Raw genomic sequence first — 20,670 nt, 5'->3', positions numbered from 1 at the left:
TAAAGACACACTGGAGATCAAATTGCTTGTGCCTTTGAGGAAATATTGGAAGAATATGGTATTTGTCAGAAGATTTAGGTTATATCATTACGGACAATGCTGCCAATATTAAATGTGCTTTCAAGGTCCAGGTGCCACAGCAGCATTCTGATGAAAGTGCGAGTGAGAAAGAGAATCTGGATGACGGAGACCTGTGGGGACACATGAATTTACAGGAAGACACAGAATTACCCTGGTCAATGGGTGAACACCTTTCCCGTTTTGCTCGTTCTTTGCAATTAGTTGTGAACAATGACATAAAGGAGGTTAGGAACATCTCCCTTGCTATTTCTAAAACAGTTCGGTTCACAACACTGTTACATAGCAGCTCACAATTTAAAGAAAGGTTAGAGGCTATGTTTGGCACTGATAAGACTATTCCAGCCACAAATAACACTCGCTGGAACAGCACCTTCAAAAACATACAGGCCCTGACATCTCTGGACCATAAAGCCCTCACTGAAATCTGCAGCAGAGACTAACGACACTCTTATTTAGTGTTCAGGAGTGGGACCAGCTCAAGAAACTGACTGCAATTCTTGCACCATTCTCTGAGGCAACAGATCTGACAGAAGGAGAGAAATCAGTTACAATTAGTATTAGTACAATTCCAACCTGGAACCTACAGTAAATACACATCTCCTCAAATGGAAGAGACACGTATACAGTGTCGACCCTTAATCAGGGCCCTTCGAGAGTCTCTGGTGAAAAGATTCTCTGGAATGTTACAACAAACATGGGCAAGAAGAGTGAAAAAGAGGAGCCTCTTAGTCACAGTGTGTACTTTTTGGCTACCATGCAGGATTCCCAGTTTGGCTTCGGCTGGGTGGATCTGGATGTTTCCAATGGGGGAAATGCACCATCACAAAAGAAGTTCAGAGATGAACTGAAGCAGACACTCACAGGTTAGTATCAATCTTTATTCAATAATTCTTCTCAATTTTGAAAACTAAGTAACTCTCTTTAAATTTGCATAGCTCTGTGTCTGTTGTTTGTTTTGTGTTTTTCAGATACTTTGATCTTGAAGGTGGAGAACATCATGGATGGTGTAGGAGACACAACAGCCTCAGGGGTCACTAATGTGGATACGTCCAGTAACTCACCACCTGTCAAATATCCACACCTTCTGGTCCGCTACAAGGCCTACAAGAAGCGCAGCTCAGGCCAAGATTTAAGTACTGCAACACAGATCTGCAAATACTTTGAGGACATCCAGGACTCTGATGTTGACAGTGCTTTTCACTTCTGTGCAAAACACCATGATAAATGCCCACATCTCCACATGTTGGTGCTGAAGGTGCTGTCAGTACTTGCCACTTCAGCACCAGTAGAGCAGGTTCTCAGTCGAGGAGGCATCATAATGAGACCTCACAGAGCACGTTTGGATCACAAAATGTTGCAATCTCTCATCTTTCTAAAATGCAGCCAAACACTGATTTAAATTTGGTGGTTTTCACTGTTTGCCTTGCTACTGCACAGACCACTGTTTGTTTGTTTATTCAAAGTTCTTTGTTATTGAACATTTTGTCACGTTGTAAGTCAACAACACACCCACCAAGTGTCAAATCATTTTGATCATTAAGTGATTAATGTCCTTTAAATTTGAAATAAATTTGATCAATATGACTAAAAGACTAATGCTTCATTTTATTACAGATCATATACTAATCAAACAAGTTAATAATTCTTGTATAATTTGCCAATCAGTGACTGTGGAGTCGTAGCTTAGCAGCAGTAATGTGTTTTTATGTTTCTTTTCATTCTGTGCCCAGTATTGAGCCTTCAAGGTCAGCAACATGGAACTATGTTGTAAAAGTACTATAATGTACATCTATTTGTATAATACTAACATTTCTAAATATGGCTTTTCTTTTTAACAGAGAACTACTGTAAATATCAACCCACATAATTATTATGATTACAGCAATGGTCTTGAAAATGGTCGCATTGATTTGGTCTTGATTTGGGGCTTGGTCTCCCCTCCCTTCTTGGTCTTGACTTGGTCTCAGGTTAGGTGGTCTTGACCCCAATACTGCGTCACAGTTTGAGCCCCATTTAATATCTGGAATAATAAACTTTATAAAACTTTTCTGAGGGGGCACAGTGGTACAGTGGTTATCACTGTCACCTCACACTTATATAACCAGGGTTCCTGGTTTCCCCCCACAGTCCAAAAGCATACTGATATCAGGGTGTGTTCTGTCTGACCCTGCCCTTTATGTCTCCTCCCCGTTTGGCCAGCAGGTGTTGCTGGCCATCCTGTTCCCTCTGTCATTGTACTAGTCCCCAGTGTGTTTCACTTGTTCCTTGTGCTGCCACATAGCTCAACAGGTTGAGTGTGCACAACCAAGGTTGTTACTCCTCTGGTCATGAGTTGAGGCTGGCCCATGTCCTGCCTCACTGTTTGTTTATTTTTGGATTTTATTTTACCCTTAACTTTTGTGTTTTTTTCTTGTCTTTCATGGTTTGTCCTTGTGCTCCTGTTTAGGTTTGCCTGTGTCTTATTTCATGTTTGTGAGTTCTTTGGTTATTCCAAGTGTTAGTTTTCAGTGTTTCACAGTGTTAAGTGTTCGGAGTTCACTTGTTCCATGATTAGTTCATTGTAATCCACCCCACCTGTTTCTAATTGATCATGTTCCCCTTGGTTAAGTTGATTACAAGTTACACCTGTCATTTGTTTGCCCTGATGCCTTGAGTGTATTTAAGTGCCTGTCTTTGTCCTGCTCTTCAGCCTGCTGTTGTCAATGTTAGTGTGTGTTTGGGCCTCTGTTTTGCTGAATTCTAGTCCCTGTGGGGATTTTTTTTTTTGGGCTGCTTGATTTCTTAGTTGTGCCTTGTTTTATAGTTTTAGTTAATGCAGTACTGTTCCCTGCTTGTTTTCTGCTCCTTCATGGTCCTTTTTTTTTTTTTATAGTTTTACCCTGTGTCCAATTTCCCCAGTAAACCCCTTTGTCTCAGAACTGCAAGTGGATTGTTGTCTTTTTCCTGCCCATGCTGTGCTGCGCCGTAACCACTGAAGCTAATTGGAGTTGCCAAATTACCAGGAGGTGCATGTGTGAGTGACTGGTGTGTGAATATGCCCCGTGATGAGTTGACGCTCTATCCTGGGTTGTTCCTTGCCTAGTACCCCTAGCCTGTGGGATGGGCTCTGGACCCTCCACAACCCGGAATAGGACTAGTGGTTTCAGAAAATGGGGGCGGTTAACTCAAATTGCAGGAAGTTACATGGAGTTCCTCCCTGTGGGCTGCCGATAGAGATCGGGCTGTCCAGATTTGTCAGGCCTTGTTTGCTTGTCATATTACAAAAGATCTTGCTAAATGGATGTTTTTGACTTCACAAAGATTGCTTTGAAGTTTCTTGATGTGCTGAAAAAAAACAAAAGAAACATGTTTAATGGACCTTCATGCATTACTTCACACTGCCTAGGCTGTACCTTGTGTTGATTGAGAGGGATGTGGTTTTCTCACAAGGTCAAACCTCTTTAATGCATCACTTTTCTATAGATGGGTGTTCATATTTAGCTTAAACAGCCAAGCCTTTGATTTTATACTGACTATTTACAAATCAAAATTTCAAAATAATGGTTATCCAATAAACCTAAAGTTGCCTCGACCTGGGAAGTGAAATTATATGCAGATCAGCCTGTAGTGGTTTTTAAACATTTACCGCTTGTTTCAAAATCAGTACAGGCCGCACATAATTTCACTTCCACAATTGTTATCCAGTTTGAGCAGAAAGTTGAGTGAAATTTAGGTTTATTGGAAAACCATGCGTTTGAAAATTTGGTTATGGCTTGGATTTTTTTTTTTTTCACTGATTTGTATCAGAAGGCAAATGTGACTCTCAGATTCCAGTCCAGCAATAAGCACCTGTCCTGACACCCCTGTTGTCCACGGGAGAGAGATGCTTGTTCTGTTGGATTCTGACAGCCATGTATCCATGATGCAACCCCGGTTCACAAACCCCAAACATGTCCATTTAAAAAATCAGCTAATGTGTTGCCTTGATCTGCTGCAGTGTGCACTAAGTACCAACCTCCCCATTGTCCATGGCCCACTGGGAACCCAGGTGAGAAATCTTCACAACGTACAGGGTTATGTGCTACTGGGCAAGATGAATTGTGCTCCGTTCTGGTTCAACTCTCCGCCTGGATTCCATGCTTCCCCCCCCCAGTCCAAAAACATGCTGTGGTTAATTGGAGTTACCAAATTGCCCATATAGGTGATGTCACTTCCAACATGCACGCATACTGTAAATATGCGTATAGCGTAAGGTTTGTTCGTCACTCAAAATCATTGCATGATAGGTAAATTTTGATTTGATAGAATTCAGCACAAACAATACTGTAAGATTCACCTGTTTTGATTTGTGCAACAAAGAAATTGTTGACTAATGGTATACAAACTATTATGAGAACAGAGTGGAGACCAGTACAAAGTGCTGCCATGTTTCAAATTGCTCTTATCCTGCATGTAAAGGGATTCCCGGAATATTCCCCTGCACCTCTGCCTTGCTGGTGCCACCTGCTGGTTCGCATGTGCTGTGACAATGTACAGTTGTCATCTCAGGTATAGACTAGGCGACACAGTGAATGCAATAAGAATAATTCACCTTCTTATTTCTCCTGCTATCCTGCTCCCTTTCTTCTCATCAGTAAGTCCTGATGTAATCAATAAGTCCTATGAGGGGCAAACATTAGCCTTTGTGAACTCAGGTATTGGCCCAGCTTCCGCACAGATACAGCCACATGCAGCAAAGCAGTACCGAAAAAACAGGAACATAAAAAGTGCCTCTCTGACACTGGAGACTGTAACTGTGAATGCTGTGAAAACAGCAATCGGAACACAAACAGTGGCCTTTTGAAAGGCCTATTAGTACAGTGGTGCTCAATAGATCAGGCTATGGCCACACCACCTCCATGGTCTGCAGGACGTCTGTATCCTTGGGGTAGCTGAGGGTAAAATGAGAGAGACACTATATATGATATATTACAGACATACGTGGTGACATGTGTGGAATTAAGCTAAATAATCTGGCACTTCCTTGGAGTAATATGTATGTGGTGGGGCTTGACAGTGTGTTCGCGAGCTAGCGCCGCCGGGAGGCAAGCCACCCAAGCTGGGACTTGTCAGGAATAAACCATTCTTGGGGGAGGGGGTTCGAATGATGATGTGTATAAGGAAATACGTGCGGAGAAATGCCATCTAGGGGCTGACACTGACTTGACCACACCTAATCACATGAACTGCACTACTGTATTTTTCAGGTATGCCATTATTACCGTTCTTAAAAATTATTGACATTAAACACTCCTTCAGCTGAGCTGTTGATACAAAGAATAATTTGTGTGCATTTTGGTTGTAAGGACGGAACCAGCCACTCCCCCTCCCCCGATCACGATCGCCGGAATACTGACAGCTACGGTGTATTCCTGATTGCAAAACCAGTAGAACTAGCTCTTGTCACCGCGAGGAACTTTGGACAAAATCGTCTGCTAAATAAAAGTAAATGCAAATAAAAAAACTGCTAAATTTTTTAGGAATATTCTGTAAGATGAAAACACTTTTAACAGGATGCTTGTAAGAAGGCTAATAAGACGGTGTATTTTATTTTATGTCAGTCAATTATACCTCTGTGCATGTTCTTCCCATGTCGTCGTGGGGTTTCCTCCGGGTACTCCGGTTTCCCCCCACAGTCCAAAAATATGCTGAGGCTAATTGGGCTTGCTAAATTGCCCGTAGGAATGCATGTGTGAGTGAATGGTGTGTGAATGTGCCCTGCGATGGGCTGGCCCCCCATCCTGGGTTGTTCCCAGCCAGGACCCCCCGCGACCCAGAAGGATAAGCGGCTTGGAAAATGGATGGATGGATTATACCTCTGTCTCGCAGCAGAAAGGCTGCCCTCTACTTGCGGACAACTGAAATACGTGTATTTCACGTGCTACTCTTTCTTTAAGCAGGAAGTTCATGAGCTCATACTCATTATACGTATTTATTTGTATTTTATTTTAGTTTGTTTACGCATTTATTCCGTGTAACTACTTTTATGTTTAAAATAATGGCTTTTTCACTTGGATGCAAACCTTTGAGCCCTTTCCGTAGACAATTTCCTGAAAATCAGCAAGCCCACCCCTGTTAAATGCAAATTATGCAATACTGTCAATGTGCAGAGCTGCAGCCCTGAAACAGGCACATGAACCACAATAACAAGGCTGGGTTTAAGCCTCGGGTTATGTTCACAGCCTTGTCATGTTTTAACCTGCCTGAAAAAAATATAAAAATCCAGGTATATTGCTTTTACGCAAACGATAGGCTACATTCACTGGTATGCTTATTCCGGTTTAAGCATACTCCCTACGTTTCTTCTAGGTTTTTCCTATATTAGGCTAAAACAAAGCTGAGTGCTCTACTTAAAATAATACATCGTTTAAAAACAGCGCTACGACATAATAAATAACTCGTTAAAACTGCAAAATCATCGCATGCGAAAACAGCATATATTAGTTTGATCAGAATCGATTAGTTTCATCTTAGTGGAAAAAACTTATCAAAACAAGTCCATTTTTTAGGTCGGTTTACTTATCTCGTCACTGTGTCAACTTCCCTTTTGAAACATATGTCAACACACGTTTACAAGATTATTATCTAAAGTATATGGAAAAAATAACGTGTAAAATGTTTTCCAAAGTCTCTTGTCGGATCTTTTAAAACAGCTTCAAGGAGGGTGTGTATTTTTTTACGATAAAAAGTTAGAGACCACGCCTGAGAAGGCAGGGAGGAGTAAAGACCAGTTACTGACAGCTCCGATTCAGTCATACGTGCAAAGCAACCGAGGCACTATAATACACGACACCGCGGGACCCGAGCGAAATGTCCGGAGTTGCATCTAAGCTAGCCCATCAGAGGGCACTGGCCGCAGGGTTTGGTACCAATGCCAACGCCAACAAGTATCTGAACCAGGACTTCGAGCAGCTCCGGAGTCAGTGTCTGGCCCGAGGTGAACTCTTTTCGGATCCCACCTTCCCAGCTGTTCCGGAGTCCTTGGGTTTTAAAGAACTTGGACCCAATTCTAGTAAAACTAGAGGGGTCCAATGGAAACGACCGCGGGTAAGCACCACTTTTACTTTTACATTGGCCTAATTTTTATTTTACATTATTTTATTACCTGGAAATTTGAAGGTGCATACTGACCGCATCCTACCGATGTTACATTAGCAAACCTATTAGGAATGCCTTCGGAAAAAAAGGTGGTAAAATACTGTATTACTGTAACTTTTTGAAACTTCTCGGAAGTAACAAGCGATGTTATTCGCTGTGGTGAAGGCATACCCTTTATTGATTACTTTTTATATAATTTCTATTTATTCTTTACATATAAAAGCCTTTTAACCACTTTACATTATTTGGGCTGAGGCATGGGCGTCGACGTCATTAAATCTGAGGGGGAGGTGTCCCCCGCAGATTTAGTAATTATTCGTTTGGACCCTCCTACATTTAACATAAAATATTAGCTTTATGCCAGTGTTCCCCCCCCCCGCCAGCCCCACATTCAAAATGCGTCTGACGCCCCTGTACTGAGGTTAAGGAGCTCAAAATGATTTATGGACAGTTGTATTTGGGAAACTAGTTAGGCAAGTTTGCAGCTTACTTTTATTTGTTGAAAGAAAAAAACATTATTGCTTTCATTTCAGGCAATCCTCACGACATGAAATAATGTCCAGCCATTTTCCAAAGTCAGATTAACTGTAGCAGAGACCGGGACTGTTTACATATTTAGCGTTGTATGTATGTATCTCACACATGTATTATAATAACATAGATACCTGTAAATTAACCCATAAGATCTTAGCATTTACCTTATAGAAAATTTACTGTACATAGTTTTTCAGTTATAAAAACGTGTGGTAATATTATATGAATTTTGTAGGAATCTGGCATCATAGAAAAATGAGAAATATAATCATAGAAAATAGAACTTCTGCTTTAATCAAAAATAAAAATGTCAGTGAAATAATGCTTCTGAATCTGTAAACTACTCAAAATACCTATTCATTTTAAACACTGTCTATTGTAGAGTAATAGGAACAGTAGTAATAAAATCTTGGCCACTGAACATTTGGATTGGAGAACTTGCGAAAGCAGCCTCTGTTCGCTTGGAAATTATTGGTGTGTCAAACAACCCTCATTACCAACCAATCCAGGTCTGCCCTATGCATGACTGAATTATTACAGTATTTGCGTAAAATTCAAATAAGTAAAATAATAAAGCATGCAAACAAGTCGTCATGCAAATATTATGACGTGAAGTATGTTTTTGTGTTTCTCTCCAGGAGCTGTGCTCACGCCCGCGTTTTATTGTTGGAGGAGCCACCAGAACCGATATCTGCCAGGGAGGTCTGGGTAAGTCGGCTTCGCTCTGCTCGGAGGTTATTTAATTCAAATGGAGACCAACACCGAGGTTTATTCCGTTATTGATAAACGTACGCAGTGAAGCGAAGCATTAATTCGCGTATCTATAGGCCTAGCACAAATAATAACGTTTTGTGTATTTTTTTCATTGAACAATCATCTGACACCAGACACCCTTACCCTGCCCACAAAGCTTATCAAAAGAGAAATCGGCAAGATAGCTATTATCGATATAACCACCCGCATGAAACGGCTAAATTGTTTCAGTAGCGTAGCTATTACTCTCACTTTACTTGTCACATGTAAAACGAAATGACTAAAACACAGCACATGGGTCTAGATTTGAGAACAGATTATAAACTGTCCAACTTCAAAACATAACTTTTGGGTTAATAAAGTCTGTTTAGTAAAAACACTCGTAAGTGTTTATTTTAAACTAGTAAATTACAGATATCCATCAAATATACTATGGGAATTACTAAGTTTGGTGCATCGTCGTGCCCGTCGTAAGGAACTATCTGACACAATAGCTCGCTTTTTCGGGTAGTCCAGTGAACCCTCCTGTTTCACTTATAAAATATGGAGGGGCTAAAGTCACGTGTTCTCTCGCGCATCTTTTATGATCGATTTGCAAGTAAACAGGAAATCGTAAAACCCGCTTAGACTCGCCTGCATGCTAAATGTACAGAGCAGCATATGAAGCATAATTAATTATTATTATATATTTGGTTAAGCTTGGCAGTGCAGCGTGATTTAACAGGATCTAATCCTGTTAACGGACGGGAAGGTAGTACCCCCATACTCCACTCCCAGTGGTGCGTTACGTCATTGAGGATATCGTAAAATGTGGTTAAAATGGACGAGAAACAATACTGACAGAATACGATGTGGCAGTCTAGAGTCACGCAATGTTTAGTCAGTGTGAAGAGGCTGCTTGTATTTATTACGCAAACAAATTTTGCAAGTCACTTTTTAATTATGGGTGTTATGGTGAGTGAGTAGCTCTGTTGCCTCAGCTCGGAGTTTGCAGTCCAGTGGATGTGTATTAGAATAGATTATATTAGATAATCCTTTATTATAGTCCCACAAGTGGGAAATTTGAATTGTCGCGGCAGAAAGTGGACAATAAAAGAGCTGCAAAATAAAAAAAACAATAGAAAAAACAATGTATGGCATGTTGTTATTATTAGTGCAATTAAGGACTTCTGTGGGCTTTGAAGATTTTCAAGTTTTGTGCCCATATTTAGTAAGAAACGCATTGAACTGCAGAGACCTCCGCACCTTAGAACATCACATTGAATGAAAGTGTGTGCCTGCTAACAAAATAGCCCTTATACTAATATTACTGCTGCTAATCTTGCTAATAAACACCAGTGTAACCAGAAACAACATTGACAGTATACATTGTAGTGGTCCAAACTGATGCAATGTTCAGTTGAAATGAAAAAGCCTATTTTGGTTTCTACACATCAAACTTTTGTTCTTTTCGCACAATTCAGGTGACTGCTGGCTTCTGGCTGCCATTGCCTCCCTAACACTCGATGAGGATGTAATAGCCAGGGTTGTCCCCAGCGGACAGGACTTCGATGCCAGCTATGCTGGAATTTTTCACTTTCAGGTAGCAAAGGACAGATTGTGACAACGCTTAAAAAATGTGCTGCATCTGGCCTGCTCTCATATGCCACTCTTTAACGTGCTGCTTGTGAGCTGTCCTCTTACATGTTCCAGCATGCTCTGCTAATTGCTTTACACTGCATGGCATGCAGACCCATCTATTTAAATGATTGCCCTATTCAGTAATATACACAATGCATAAATACATGTCCAATTGTGAAACGCATCCTGTTGTTATTCTTTACCCCTAACCATGCTACTGAAAACCTAGCATTAGTTGATTTACGAAAAGCAGAATGTCACATTTATTGTGATTTGAAAGGTAGCAATCTTTTGAAAATTGTCATGGTTGCCTGGTAAAAGGGTGGGAGGAAACATGCTTTTTGAGATGTTAGCCTGAAATAGAGAGCAAAGCAGTCTGTCAGCCCAGATAACAGATGTTCTGGCAGACATTTTGCTCATGAGTGTAATATTTGCCTGCCACGAGGGTTTTTCAAAAGCATGATAAAATATTATATTTCAGTGCTTCTGTCGACCTTTGTATGTTCCCATATTATTAACTCATCATAATTAACTTTTGTAGGTGTTGTAAGCCTAGTTTCTTAAATATAAAAAATACATTATTCTAAAACATTTTTGTCTATTTCAGTAAATAATTACATGCTAGTCTACTCCAAATATTACTGAACATAAAAGAAAACGTATATTCTTGTATGTTTATTACAATTGCATTATTACTAGTAACACAGGTTAATAGCATACTTTACCCACAATAATAAAGTGGCAATGCAGGATAGATGACAAACATATCCCTGGCAATCATTCCCTCCATTGCGTTGGCACAGTTCTGGCAGTTTGGCGAGTGGGTGGACGTGGTGATCGATGACCGGCTGCCCACCAGAGACGGGGAGCTGCTGTTCGTCCACTCAGCTGAGGGATCTGAGTTCTGGAGCGCCCTGATGGAGAAGGCCTACGCCAAGTGAGTAGGCCTCAAATGGCCCTATTAAACACAGAACGTTTCTTTTATATGGCAGGTATGAACGTGCAGCCGAATACCATTTCAGTGTTATCTTCAGCTTGCATCTCATGTATCTCAAAACTCCATGCAGAAACCAGAATTTACAATTTGTTGATTAATAAGACAATTATTAGAAAATTATAACACATACATGCCAAATATAAGTCCTACTCAGTGCTGCCTAAGATTAGGAGAAAAAAAAGTAAAGAATAACAGTCTTCCTGTCTTTGACGGGGTGTTATTATTAGTGTGAATAAAATCCTCAGTTTTTTTCTTCCAGAAAGGGCTTTTTTTTCTCTAGGGCTTCCTGAAGTTTTGTGTCCAAGTTTAATGCTAAACATGCTGAACTGAGAGATCTCAGCATATTAGAGTATTGCTCTATGTAAGCGTGTGCTTGCTAACAAAGCAGAACTTGTGCTAAGACTACTGCTGCTAATGTTGCTAATAAACCCCCGGCATGTAATTTGCCTTCCAGTGTAACCAGTAACAACACTGACAGCATACAGTGTACTGGTAAGGAAGCCTGCTCTGGTTTCTGCTTATTTCTAATATTGATAATAGCTCCCCATCAGATATCTAAATCAAGGGCAGGTTAACAATTGGTGACATTTAGTTACATACTTTTGTGCTGCATGTCAGTTACAAACAATTATGATTAATTTCTTTTGGAGCCAGATAATTAAGAAAAGTTGCTGCTCATGTGCTTTTGTTTCACAAAAACGATCCAAATCGCTGGTGATGGCCAGCCAGTAGCTGTGATGCAATAGGAGGCCTGCTTACCTGTGCTCCTCCTGCGGCTTCGCCAGGGTGAATGGCTGCTATGAGGCCCTGTCGGGGGGGTCCACCACAGAGGGCTTTGAGGACTTCACTGGTGGGATCGCTGAGTGCTTCGAGCTGAGGAAAGCCCCCCCCAACATGTTCCAGATTATCAAGAAAGCTCTGGATGCAGGAGCCCTGATTGGCTGCTCCATCGACGTACGTGAGCAGCACCAGCCTCCAGTTCAAGTCCAGGCCTTGAAATGAGCTTCATTTCCTTGTATTAATTAGCTGACTTACTTAGCTGCTGATTTACTGTGAAAATGGATATCACATGTGAAAAGTGCATCACGTGTGAAAACTTGCACGCCCATGGGCATAAATTATGAATGGATGGGTGATTTGTAAACTCCCCAATAATCAAAACCGGCTAATGCAACCCCCCAAAAATAATGTCTCCCCCTAAATAGGTGGAGACCTCAACCCCCCCAATGTTCAAACCAAAGTTACGCCCTTGTGCAAACCCTACAATGCTGAATATCTACAATTGAGCAGCACTGTTGTAATCTGCCTACCCTAGAAGAATACTCTTCTTACATAATCTGTTATTATTAACAATTATAATGAGCTGCTCTACTGCACTGGTGATGTTCAGAAAATGAGAGCTGTATGGAAATGTCAGGGGTCCCTCAGATAGCTAATCTCCGTTTGTGTCCATTCGGTTGTGCTCATCCAGATCACCAGTGCTGCTGATTCCGAGGCCATTACTGTTCAAAAGCTGGTGAAGGGCCACGCCTATTCCCTTACAGGTGCAGCAGAGGTATGGCTCATAACTGACATTTACAGTCACACCTTCATTCATTCTTCTGAGGCTTAGCGAATGTAAACACAGTTAGTGCTGCTGAGAGGTGTGCGGTAAGGATTGTTGCCCTGGCTTTAGGTCGATTACCGGGGAGGCAAAGAGAAGCTGGTGCGGGTCCGGAACCCATGGGGTCAAGTGGAGTGGACGGGAGCTTGGAGTGACAAGTAGGTTTGTGGGAATGAGCAGCCTAAATCTACTCACTGCTGAGTGTTTGGTCTGCAAACAGGCATCGCTTAGAGATTCCTCCGTGATGTGAGAAATGGCACTCCAAGCATTTTTTTGGTGTGGTTCCCCGATGGTGGAATGAGCTACCAAGCCACATCCAGTCATCAGACTCCCTCTCCACCTTCCAGAAACCAATCTGTTCCAGGAAGTCCTCCATTAATCCGATGCCTCTCTATGTGCCCTGAATGTTGTTAATGTTAATGCTTCTGGTCATTGAATAGTCTTATTAGGTTCTTGCTTTGTTAGAAGTTGTTGTGTGGCTCTTGGTCCAGTACCACTTACATTTGTACCAACTATGCCTAGTTGACACCCTGAAGGCACATATGTTTGTAATGTGCTATTTGATTCGCTTATATGTTAAAGTAAATGTAAACGTTAAAGAATTATTGCTGTCAGTTGAATGTTAAGGGAGAAGGCTCCATTGTAAGTGTTATTTAGCTAATAAAGATGTCTTTGAGTATGGTTAGTGAACAAGGAGGTAACTTTTTGTGTGATCTCCCTACGCACAGTTCATCTGAGTGGAACTATGTCACCAGCAAAGAGGTGCAGAACGTGAAGGCAGATGATGGCGAGTTCTGGTAAGACTGGATGGTCTGTAACTGACTAATTGAACATTATACAGCAGAGCCTGGCAACCCTGATCACGCTGTGTGCTTCTGTTTCTGTCAGGATGTCTTTTTCGGACTTCATGAGGCATTATTCTCGATTGGAGATATGCACTCTGACCCCAGACGCATTGACCAGTGATCGTTTTACGAGCTGGAGTGTGTGCAACCATGATGGCAACTGGAGACGAGGTTCCACGGCAGGAGGCTGCAGGAACAACCCCAGTAAGAGCGGACGTGCCGCTGCCTGCACTTTCCTCAGACACAGTCGCCAATAACCACAACCACTTTACCCAGCACCACCATCACCATGTTTTATACACATTTTCAAACTTTTGTGAAAGAAAGAGCTAAAAAAATGATTGTGGTTTTTAAGTGCACATCACCCCAAAAACTGCGAGGTTGAAAAATAAATTAGCAGCCTGAATTTAGACAATGATTGTAATCCTGGGGATATGAGGTGTATGTTACTAATCATATGCTTATTTTGAGGTGGCATATTTGTTCATTAGTAAAGCCATATTTGTTTATTTCAGTTTTGTCTGGTTCTTACATTCTGGTTCTTAGGACCTTGGTGGTATTAATGTTCTAGTAAAAGCCTGAAAAATGGCTGGCTTAAGATCACCCCTTTGTAATAATAGGCAGGATACTGGGTGAGGATCTCAACAAATATTAATTGAAGCTACACTAAGTTCCTCTTCAAGGGGACATGTAGGTTGAGCACTAATTATTGGCAATCCCCACCCGAAGGAATTATTCAAGGAATGCTGCTTCTGGTGCTGCTGATCTGTGTGCAAGGCTGCGAATTGAGCACGCCCTCCAAAATGAAGTACAAAGAAGTGAACTCTAGAATACCTGCCAACACTCCCATTTTTATGGGTTTATTGCGTTTTTCGAGGTCATCCCCTAGTGCCTTCCTGTTTCGTTGTTTCTTACATGAAACTCCTGCAATTTGCATGATCCTCACAGTTTCCTACGAGTAATCATCACACATGGATCCATAAGTTTTTTATGTTTGTCTGATGTTACCCAAGTTGCCAAATCATGTATGAAATGCAGTCGAGACACACAATCCACTTCAGCCCATCCGCACCACAACCTGGCAACCCACAACATGTGCAGGCCGGTAGACCAGTTGACTGCTGAATGAATTAGCTAGCTATCTTTGTCATAACAGAAATAGAAATAACAATATAAACGTAAATAGATCTGGTTATTTATTCATGTACTTACTCATCCCTGTTTATATTTTTGTTTTCTTTATTTATTTCTTTACTTACTGCTTGCTTACTGATTCATCATGACCCTCCCACTGAAAAAAAACTTCTGTATTTTAAAACCAAATTTTGGGCAGGAATGCAATAACCTACTGGCTGGTAAAAAAATTGCATGTTAGACTATTTTTATTGAACTAGCACAGTGGGACAGTAGCAGAATTTTTTAAGTTCCACCCGACTGTGTTTTTCACTTCAAAAAAAGAAGATATGATCTTTCCCATGAATTACCCATTACATCATGACTTGATGGCTGGAGGCTCGTTCCTTCCTTAGAATAAAACATTTTTGTGCCGGTATATGCAGATCTGTCCTGTGTATCGCTATGCTGATTTACCAGGTGATTTGCCAGGTAAACACAGGGCTGATTCACGTGGAGTACATCACTTTTTTTGGTATGTTAATTGAGCTTATCTCCCCCGTAGGCACCTTCTGGATAAACCCACAGTATGTGGTCAAGCTGGATAAGGTTGACGTGGACCCCAGCGCCAACGAGGCCGGCTGCAGCGTCGTGGTGGGCTTGATCCAGAAGAACCGGCGCCGCCTGAGAAAGTCGGGAGAGGACATGCACACTATCGGCTTTGCCATCTACGAGGTGAGGATCTCGATGGGCGGAGAGAAGAACCTTGTACCCCTGTCCGTGTGTGCGGGTCGATCAGGGGCAGCACTTCCTGTGAGGTTCTTAGCTGTGCTCGAGTCTGGCTGGAAGTTTTGTACATAAGCTTGAAATATGAATGTGAAAATGCCGTATGAGCCAAATATTTTAGAAGCATATTTCCTGAGGCCAGCAGTAATTACAAAAAATTATACTTATTTTATGTTTTTGGATATCACGGAGTGACACCTCCAAGGTTATGAACTTGATTCCCACAGGAGTTCTGTGAGTGTTTAAGATCAAAAGTTTTCCCCGTGTGCCTGCGATAGTCTTTATGTTGGGTACAACCCTGCATTGTATGAACAGTTATGGAAAATGGATGGATATTACAACTTGCCTTGGTGATCCTGTTACCGTGTTATGTTCACTTTCTCTTTTTCTGTTCCCTTTCAGCTTCCACCACAGGTGAGCATTCCCTGTCTAAGAGAGAACCAACTGAAGATCAACAGGGTCAGCAATAGTCAGCTAGACTATGCAGGACTTATATCATTTACTACTTCTACAGCTTCTTCTTCAGCATCTTCTCTGACATATTTCTAAGTACTGACACAGTCATATTGTTGTGCTCATAATGACGATCCATTATTGAAAATTGATATTCCCCACTATTTACTCTTAATAATAAAAGTAGCTTGTGTATGGCTATCATGGGATTGTTATAAGAATATCTTTAAAAGTTGTATATCTGAAGTATATGTTATGATAACAACATAATTGAATGCTAGATGAATAAATAATTATCTGGTTCCTTATGAAGTCTCAAATTCAGTCAGGTTGGTCATTTGAGAGTAACAGTTTATAAGACATGTTACTTAAGGTGTAACATCTTTTTCAAAAGAAAGTATTGCACAAATATTTGTGTTGGGTGTGAACAATATTGGAGTAATGATGTAAGAATAACAATGCAAGGGAGTTCAAGATAGTGATCAGACCTGAATTATTTATTTAGCATGTTGATTTTTTTCATACTTTTGAAAGTGAGCCTTGCAGTGAAACAATGTTTTCATTTACTAGCGGTTCTTTGTTGTTTCGTTGGCGACAAAAGGCTGTTAAGTAAGGTAGCCTAATTCATGTCACTGTCAAGTGTGAGACATTCCTTTGCTCTTTTCAGTTCCATGGCCAAAGGGAAGTTCATCTGGACAGGAACTTCTTCCTGACCCATGCGCAGAAGGCGCGCTCCGAGACCTTCGTCAATACGCGGGAGGTCACCTCACGCTTCCATCTGCCAACCGGGGAATACCTCATCGTGCCCTCCACCTTCGAGCCCCACCTGAATGGGGACTTCTGCGTGCGCGTCTTCTCTGAACAGGAGCAAGAAACTCAGTAATGTTACTCTCAGTTGTGCATCTCACGATCTTTTAAGGCAGAATGGAAAGAATTCTTTTGATGCAGATAAAGCTTAGAAGAAGGTGTGGAAGTTGATATGTTCCTTGTGATTTTTTTTGTTTACATATTTAGGTTACATTTTTTTTGCATTGTGTTTTGAATAAACTATATGGACAAAAGTATTGAGACATCTGGCCATTATACCCACATGAACGTTTATGACATCCCATTCTAAACCCATATGGAGTCGCCCCCCCCCCCCCCCCTTTGTAGTTATAACAGCTGTCACTCTTCTGGGAAGGCTTTGCACAAGACTTTGCAGTATGTCATCCCAAAGGTGTTTGATGGGGTTGAGGTCAGGGCTCTGTGCAGCCAGTCAAGTTCTTCCACACCAAACTCTCCCATCCATGTTTTTAGGGACCTTGCTTTGTGCACTGGGGCACAGTCATGCTGGAACAGAAAAGGGCCTTCCCCAAACTGAAAAGCACAGTAAAGTTGGAATTGTCCAAAATGTCTTGGCATGCATATCAAGACATTTGGGATATCACCTTTGGGATGAACTAGAATGGAGATTGTGAGCCATTCCTTCACATCCAGCATCAGTTCCTGACCTCAGATATGCTCTTCTGGATGACTGGGAAAAAAAGTCCCACAGACACACTCCAAAATCTTGTGCAAAGCCTTCTCAGAAGAGTGGCAGCTGTTATAGCTGCAAAGGGGGGACCAACTCCATATTGATACCTATGGGTTTAGAATGTGATGTCATAAAAGTTCCCATAGGTGTAATAGCCAGGTCACCCAATATTTTTGTCCATGTAATGTTAATGTATATTTAGCATTCCTGAAGTTTTCTATAATTATAAATTGGTGTTTTCATTTATTGCACAGACGCAATGATGACCCCCTTGATGCAGTCTTGGAGGATGTGAGTCGTATTTTTGCCCTTTTGATTCTTTACTTTCACACACGGGTTTACATGGATGTGCTAACAATGTTGATTTTCATCACCAGGACAAAGTACGTGACTGTGATGTGGATTCAGGATTTAGGACCCTGTTCGCAAAACTCGCAGGAAGTGTAAGTGTCACATGATGTATTACACTGCAGTTGAATGGCTGGACTCTGATTACCACCGAGCTGTTTGCTTATCTTGCCTGTCAAACTTGACTGTCTGTGAAGCTGTGCAGGCATTTTTTTTAAATAGTCAAATATGAAGCTCTCATGTTAACAAGCATAATAACAAGACAGTAGCTAAGGTGACATGACAGCTTTTGTGATGTGAAGCCTGTTTTTTTGGCTGCATGAGACGTCTTGATACTTTATCCACATTTTCAGGACCATTACATGACTGAACATCCCAAATTAATCCAAATATTTCCCAAAATTCTTAAATTTTTAAATCACAAAGTCCAGGGCCAGGGGTAGCATGGTGGTCCAGTGCGTAAAACTGTTGTTTCTCACTTCTGGGACCAGGGTTCGAGTCTCAGCCAAGGCTCCATGTGTGTGGAGTTTGCATGTTCTCCCTATGTTGTTGTGGCTTTTCCTCTGGGTACTCCAGTTCGCCTCCCCCCCCCCATGTCTGACGGTATGCTGAGGTTAATTGGAGTTGCCAAATTGCCTGTAGCTGTGAGTGTACCCTGCGATGGGTTGGTGCCCCATCCTGGGTTGTTCTCTATCTTGTGCCCATAGGCTTTAGCCCCCCCATGACCCTTAATAGGATAAGAAGCTGCAGAAAATTGATGGATGGAAGTCTAATTCCATTATGGATTCTGGACAGATTTTGCTTAAGTAAAATAGAACTTAAGAAGTAAAACTTAAAGAATTTAAAGATGGTTAAAGGCCTTACAGACAGATGTTCTTCTGAGATGAGCCTCGATGGTTCTGAGTCAAATTTATAAATATCTAGCTGATAACTGAAGAAATGTTAAATGGTAATCTGTGTTAATCTTGTTTTACTTATTTTTTTACTTCAAAGTAAGTCAAAGCTTATCTAATTTGTTATTAATCAGCATGTGTTTTGATGTTTTCTGTTTTTACAGGATATGTTGATTTCCGCTTCAGAGCTACAATCTATTTTGAACAAGATCACTTCAAAACGTGAGCAATGTTTAGTTTATTCCTCACGGTGTATTGAGTAAAGCAAGAGGCAGCAGTTGGTTAATTAACGTTTGTACTCGTTAAGGCACTGACATCAAACTAGACCCAGAAGGCTTCAGTCTAGACTCCTGCAGAGTCATGGTCAATCTCATGGATGTATCCTTCCTGCGCTTCATTGTGTCATATCATGAGCCTGATGCAAAGGCTGCAAACTGTTCGTTATTCATGAAGCTGTCGACAGATCCTTAACAGTTAATAGGATAGTGGAGATGGTAAACTGGGTTTGGGAGAGTTTGCCACACTTTGGAAGAAGATACAGAAATACCTGGTAAGCATCATCCATCCATCCATCCATCAGCAATACTGCAGTGGAAAAAAATAATGTTAACATTTATCCATGTCACGATTCGTGGTGGACAGATAAGGCGAACGGGCAGGCGGGCAGGAAGGACCAGGCAGGAAGGCGGAATACGGGACAAACTAGGGGTTTATTCGGGAAAGTAAGGGCAGGACGGAACACTGGCATCGACAAACATCAATGACGGACAGGGAACCAAGGCAAGACACGGACTGAAATACACAAGACTGGGCTAACATAATCAGACACAGCTGGGTACGATCAGGGAAGCACACGTGGATAATCAGGGGGCGTGGCACACACGAGGATCGTACGAGCCGGGCATGACAATCCACTTTGTAACCAACATGCAGATCATTTTTGAAGGAGGTCATGCTGCCATATGGGAAGGTGTTGTGCTGTTCTACTAGATGTTGGAAATAGTCTATAAAGTATGGGGTGATTGATGTGTAGCCGGAGGTTTAGCAGATGGATGGCTATACATAATCATGCAAAACAATAACTATGCTTGTAAACATTATTTTAATATGTTTTTGATCCTTGTGGGAATTTTTGCTGAGAAATGTGTGATGTATAATTTTAATGATGTTTAATACTACAGGGCCAAAACTCATATCGGTACCACTGTGGAATTAGAATTGGCTAATAAAATGATGATATTATTATATTATTAATGACTGTGGGTGGTGTTCTTCATAGGGTATCTTCAAGAAGATGGACACGGATGGCTCTGGCACCATGAGCACCACAGAGATGCGCTTGGCCCTGAAGGAGGCAGGTGAGGATCACACTCCCCCCCCGCCCCCCCACTTTCCAGCTGTCTTTAATGGTCACTGCTGCCAGCCGCATGGTGATGCTGTCCTTCCGCAGGCTTCACCCTGAACCACACCGTCTTCCAAATCATCATCACCCGCTACTCGGACCCCGACCTCACTGTGAACTTTGATAACTTTATCAACTGCCTGATCCGGCTGGAGATGATGTTCAGTAAGTCCTGTGGGGCAAGAAAAATTTATTTTAAAATGTGATTGATATAAAATATTTAATTGCCTCTCTTTTTTATAGGAGTTTTTAAGAAAGCAGATCCGCATAATACCGGCTCCATAGAGCTTGATTTCTTCCAGGTGAGGCAATGAATAATCACTGTATACAAATGTAAGAGAACTTTAGTTCTGTTTATTCACTGTTCTTATTTCTTCTTTTTTTCAGTGGCTCACATTTACTATGATATAGAAGAACTTTAAGAAGTTTGCAAGCCATGTAAAAAAACATTTTTTAAAAAATCCTTTGATTTTACAGACAAGTTTTATTACAGATGATGCAAAGTTAACAGGCACATCAGGTACTTATTCTTGTGAGATTTTGATTATTCTACAATAATAAAATTACATATTACAATTATATTGATGTGTTATTATTTGAACATGGCACG

The 20,670-nt window shown here is 41.3% G+C and overlaps 2 protein-coding genes and 1 long non-coding RNA gene across 4 annotated transcripts in view; 1 reads left to right on the top strand and 2 right to left on the bottom strand.

The window, feature by feature from the left end:
* Nucleotides 1–20,670, bottom strand: part of LOC125715606 (uncharacterized) — a 150,274-nt gene that overhangs the window by 36,669 nt on the left and 92,935 nt on the right. The window lies entirely within an intron of this gene.
* On the bottom strand, nucleotides 946–6,763 carry LOC125715614 (uncharacterized). Of its 2 annotated transcripts, none has more exons than XR_007384124.1 (2): nucleotides 4,076–6,763; nucleotides 946–3,405 (listed from the first exon to the last, which is right to left on the bottom strand). It is a non-coding gene; the product is annotated as an uncharacterized LOC125715614 (long non-coding RNA). The 2 variants fall into 2 exon arrangements; XR_007384125.1 differs by having other exon boundaries at nucleotides 4,652–6,763.
* Nucleotides 6,832–20,639, top strand: LOC125715609 (calpain-2 catalytic subunit-like). Its single transcript, XM_048987374.1, has 21 exons — nucleotides 6,832–7,146; nucleotides 8,370–8,439; nucleotides 9,948–10,066; nucleotides 10,908–11,041; nucleotides 11,887–12,055; nucleotides 12,573–12,656; nucleotides 12,777–12,862; nucleotides 13,433–13,501; nucleotides 13,593–13,753; nucleotides 15,228–15,397; nucleotides 15,851–15,862; nucleotides 16,569–16,780; nucleotides 17,672–17,708; nucleotides 17,795–17,860; nucleotides 18,823–18,880; nucleotides 18,966–19,036; nucleotides 19,140–19,208; nucleotides 19,938–20,016; nucleotides 20,109–20,225; nucleotides 20,304–20,362; nucleotides 20,448–20,639. The coding sequence occupies exons 1-21, from the start codon at nucleotides 6,910–6,912 to the stop codon at nucleotides 20,469–20,471; spliced, it is 2,103 nt and encodes a 700-aa protein (XP_048843331.1). The 5' UTR covers nucleotides 6,832–6,909; the 3' UTR covers nucleotides 20,472–20,639.

The sequence above is a fragment of the Brienomyrus brachyistius genome, chromosome 20, assembly GCF_023856365.1.
Source record: "Brienomyrus brachyistius isolate T26 chromosome 20, BBRACH_0.4, whole genome shotgun sequence".
NCBI classification, from domain to species: domain Eukaryota; kingdom Metazoa; phylum Chordata; class Actinopteri; order Osteoglossiformes; family Mormyridae; genus Brienomyrus; species Brienomyrus brachyistius.
Note: the sequence above shows the minus strand (reverse complement) of the source record. Positions and strands in the feature narration are given on the sequence as shown.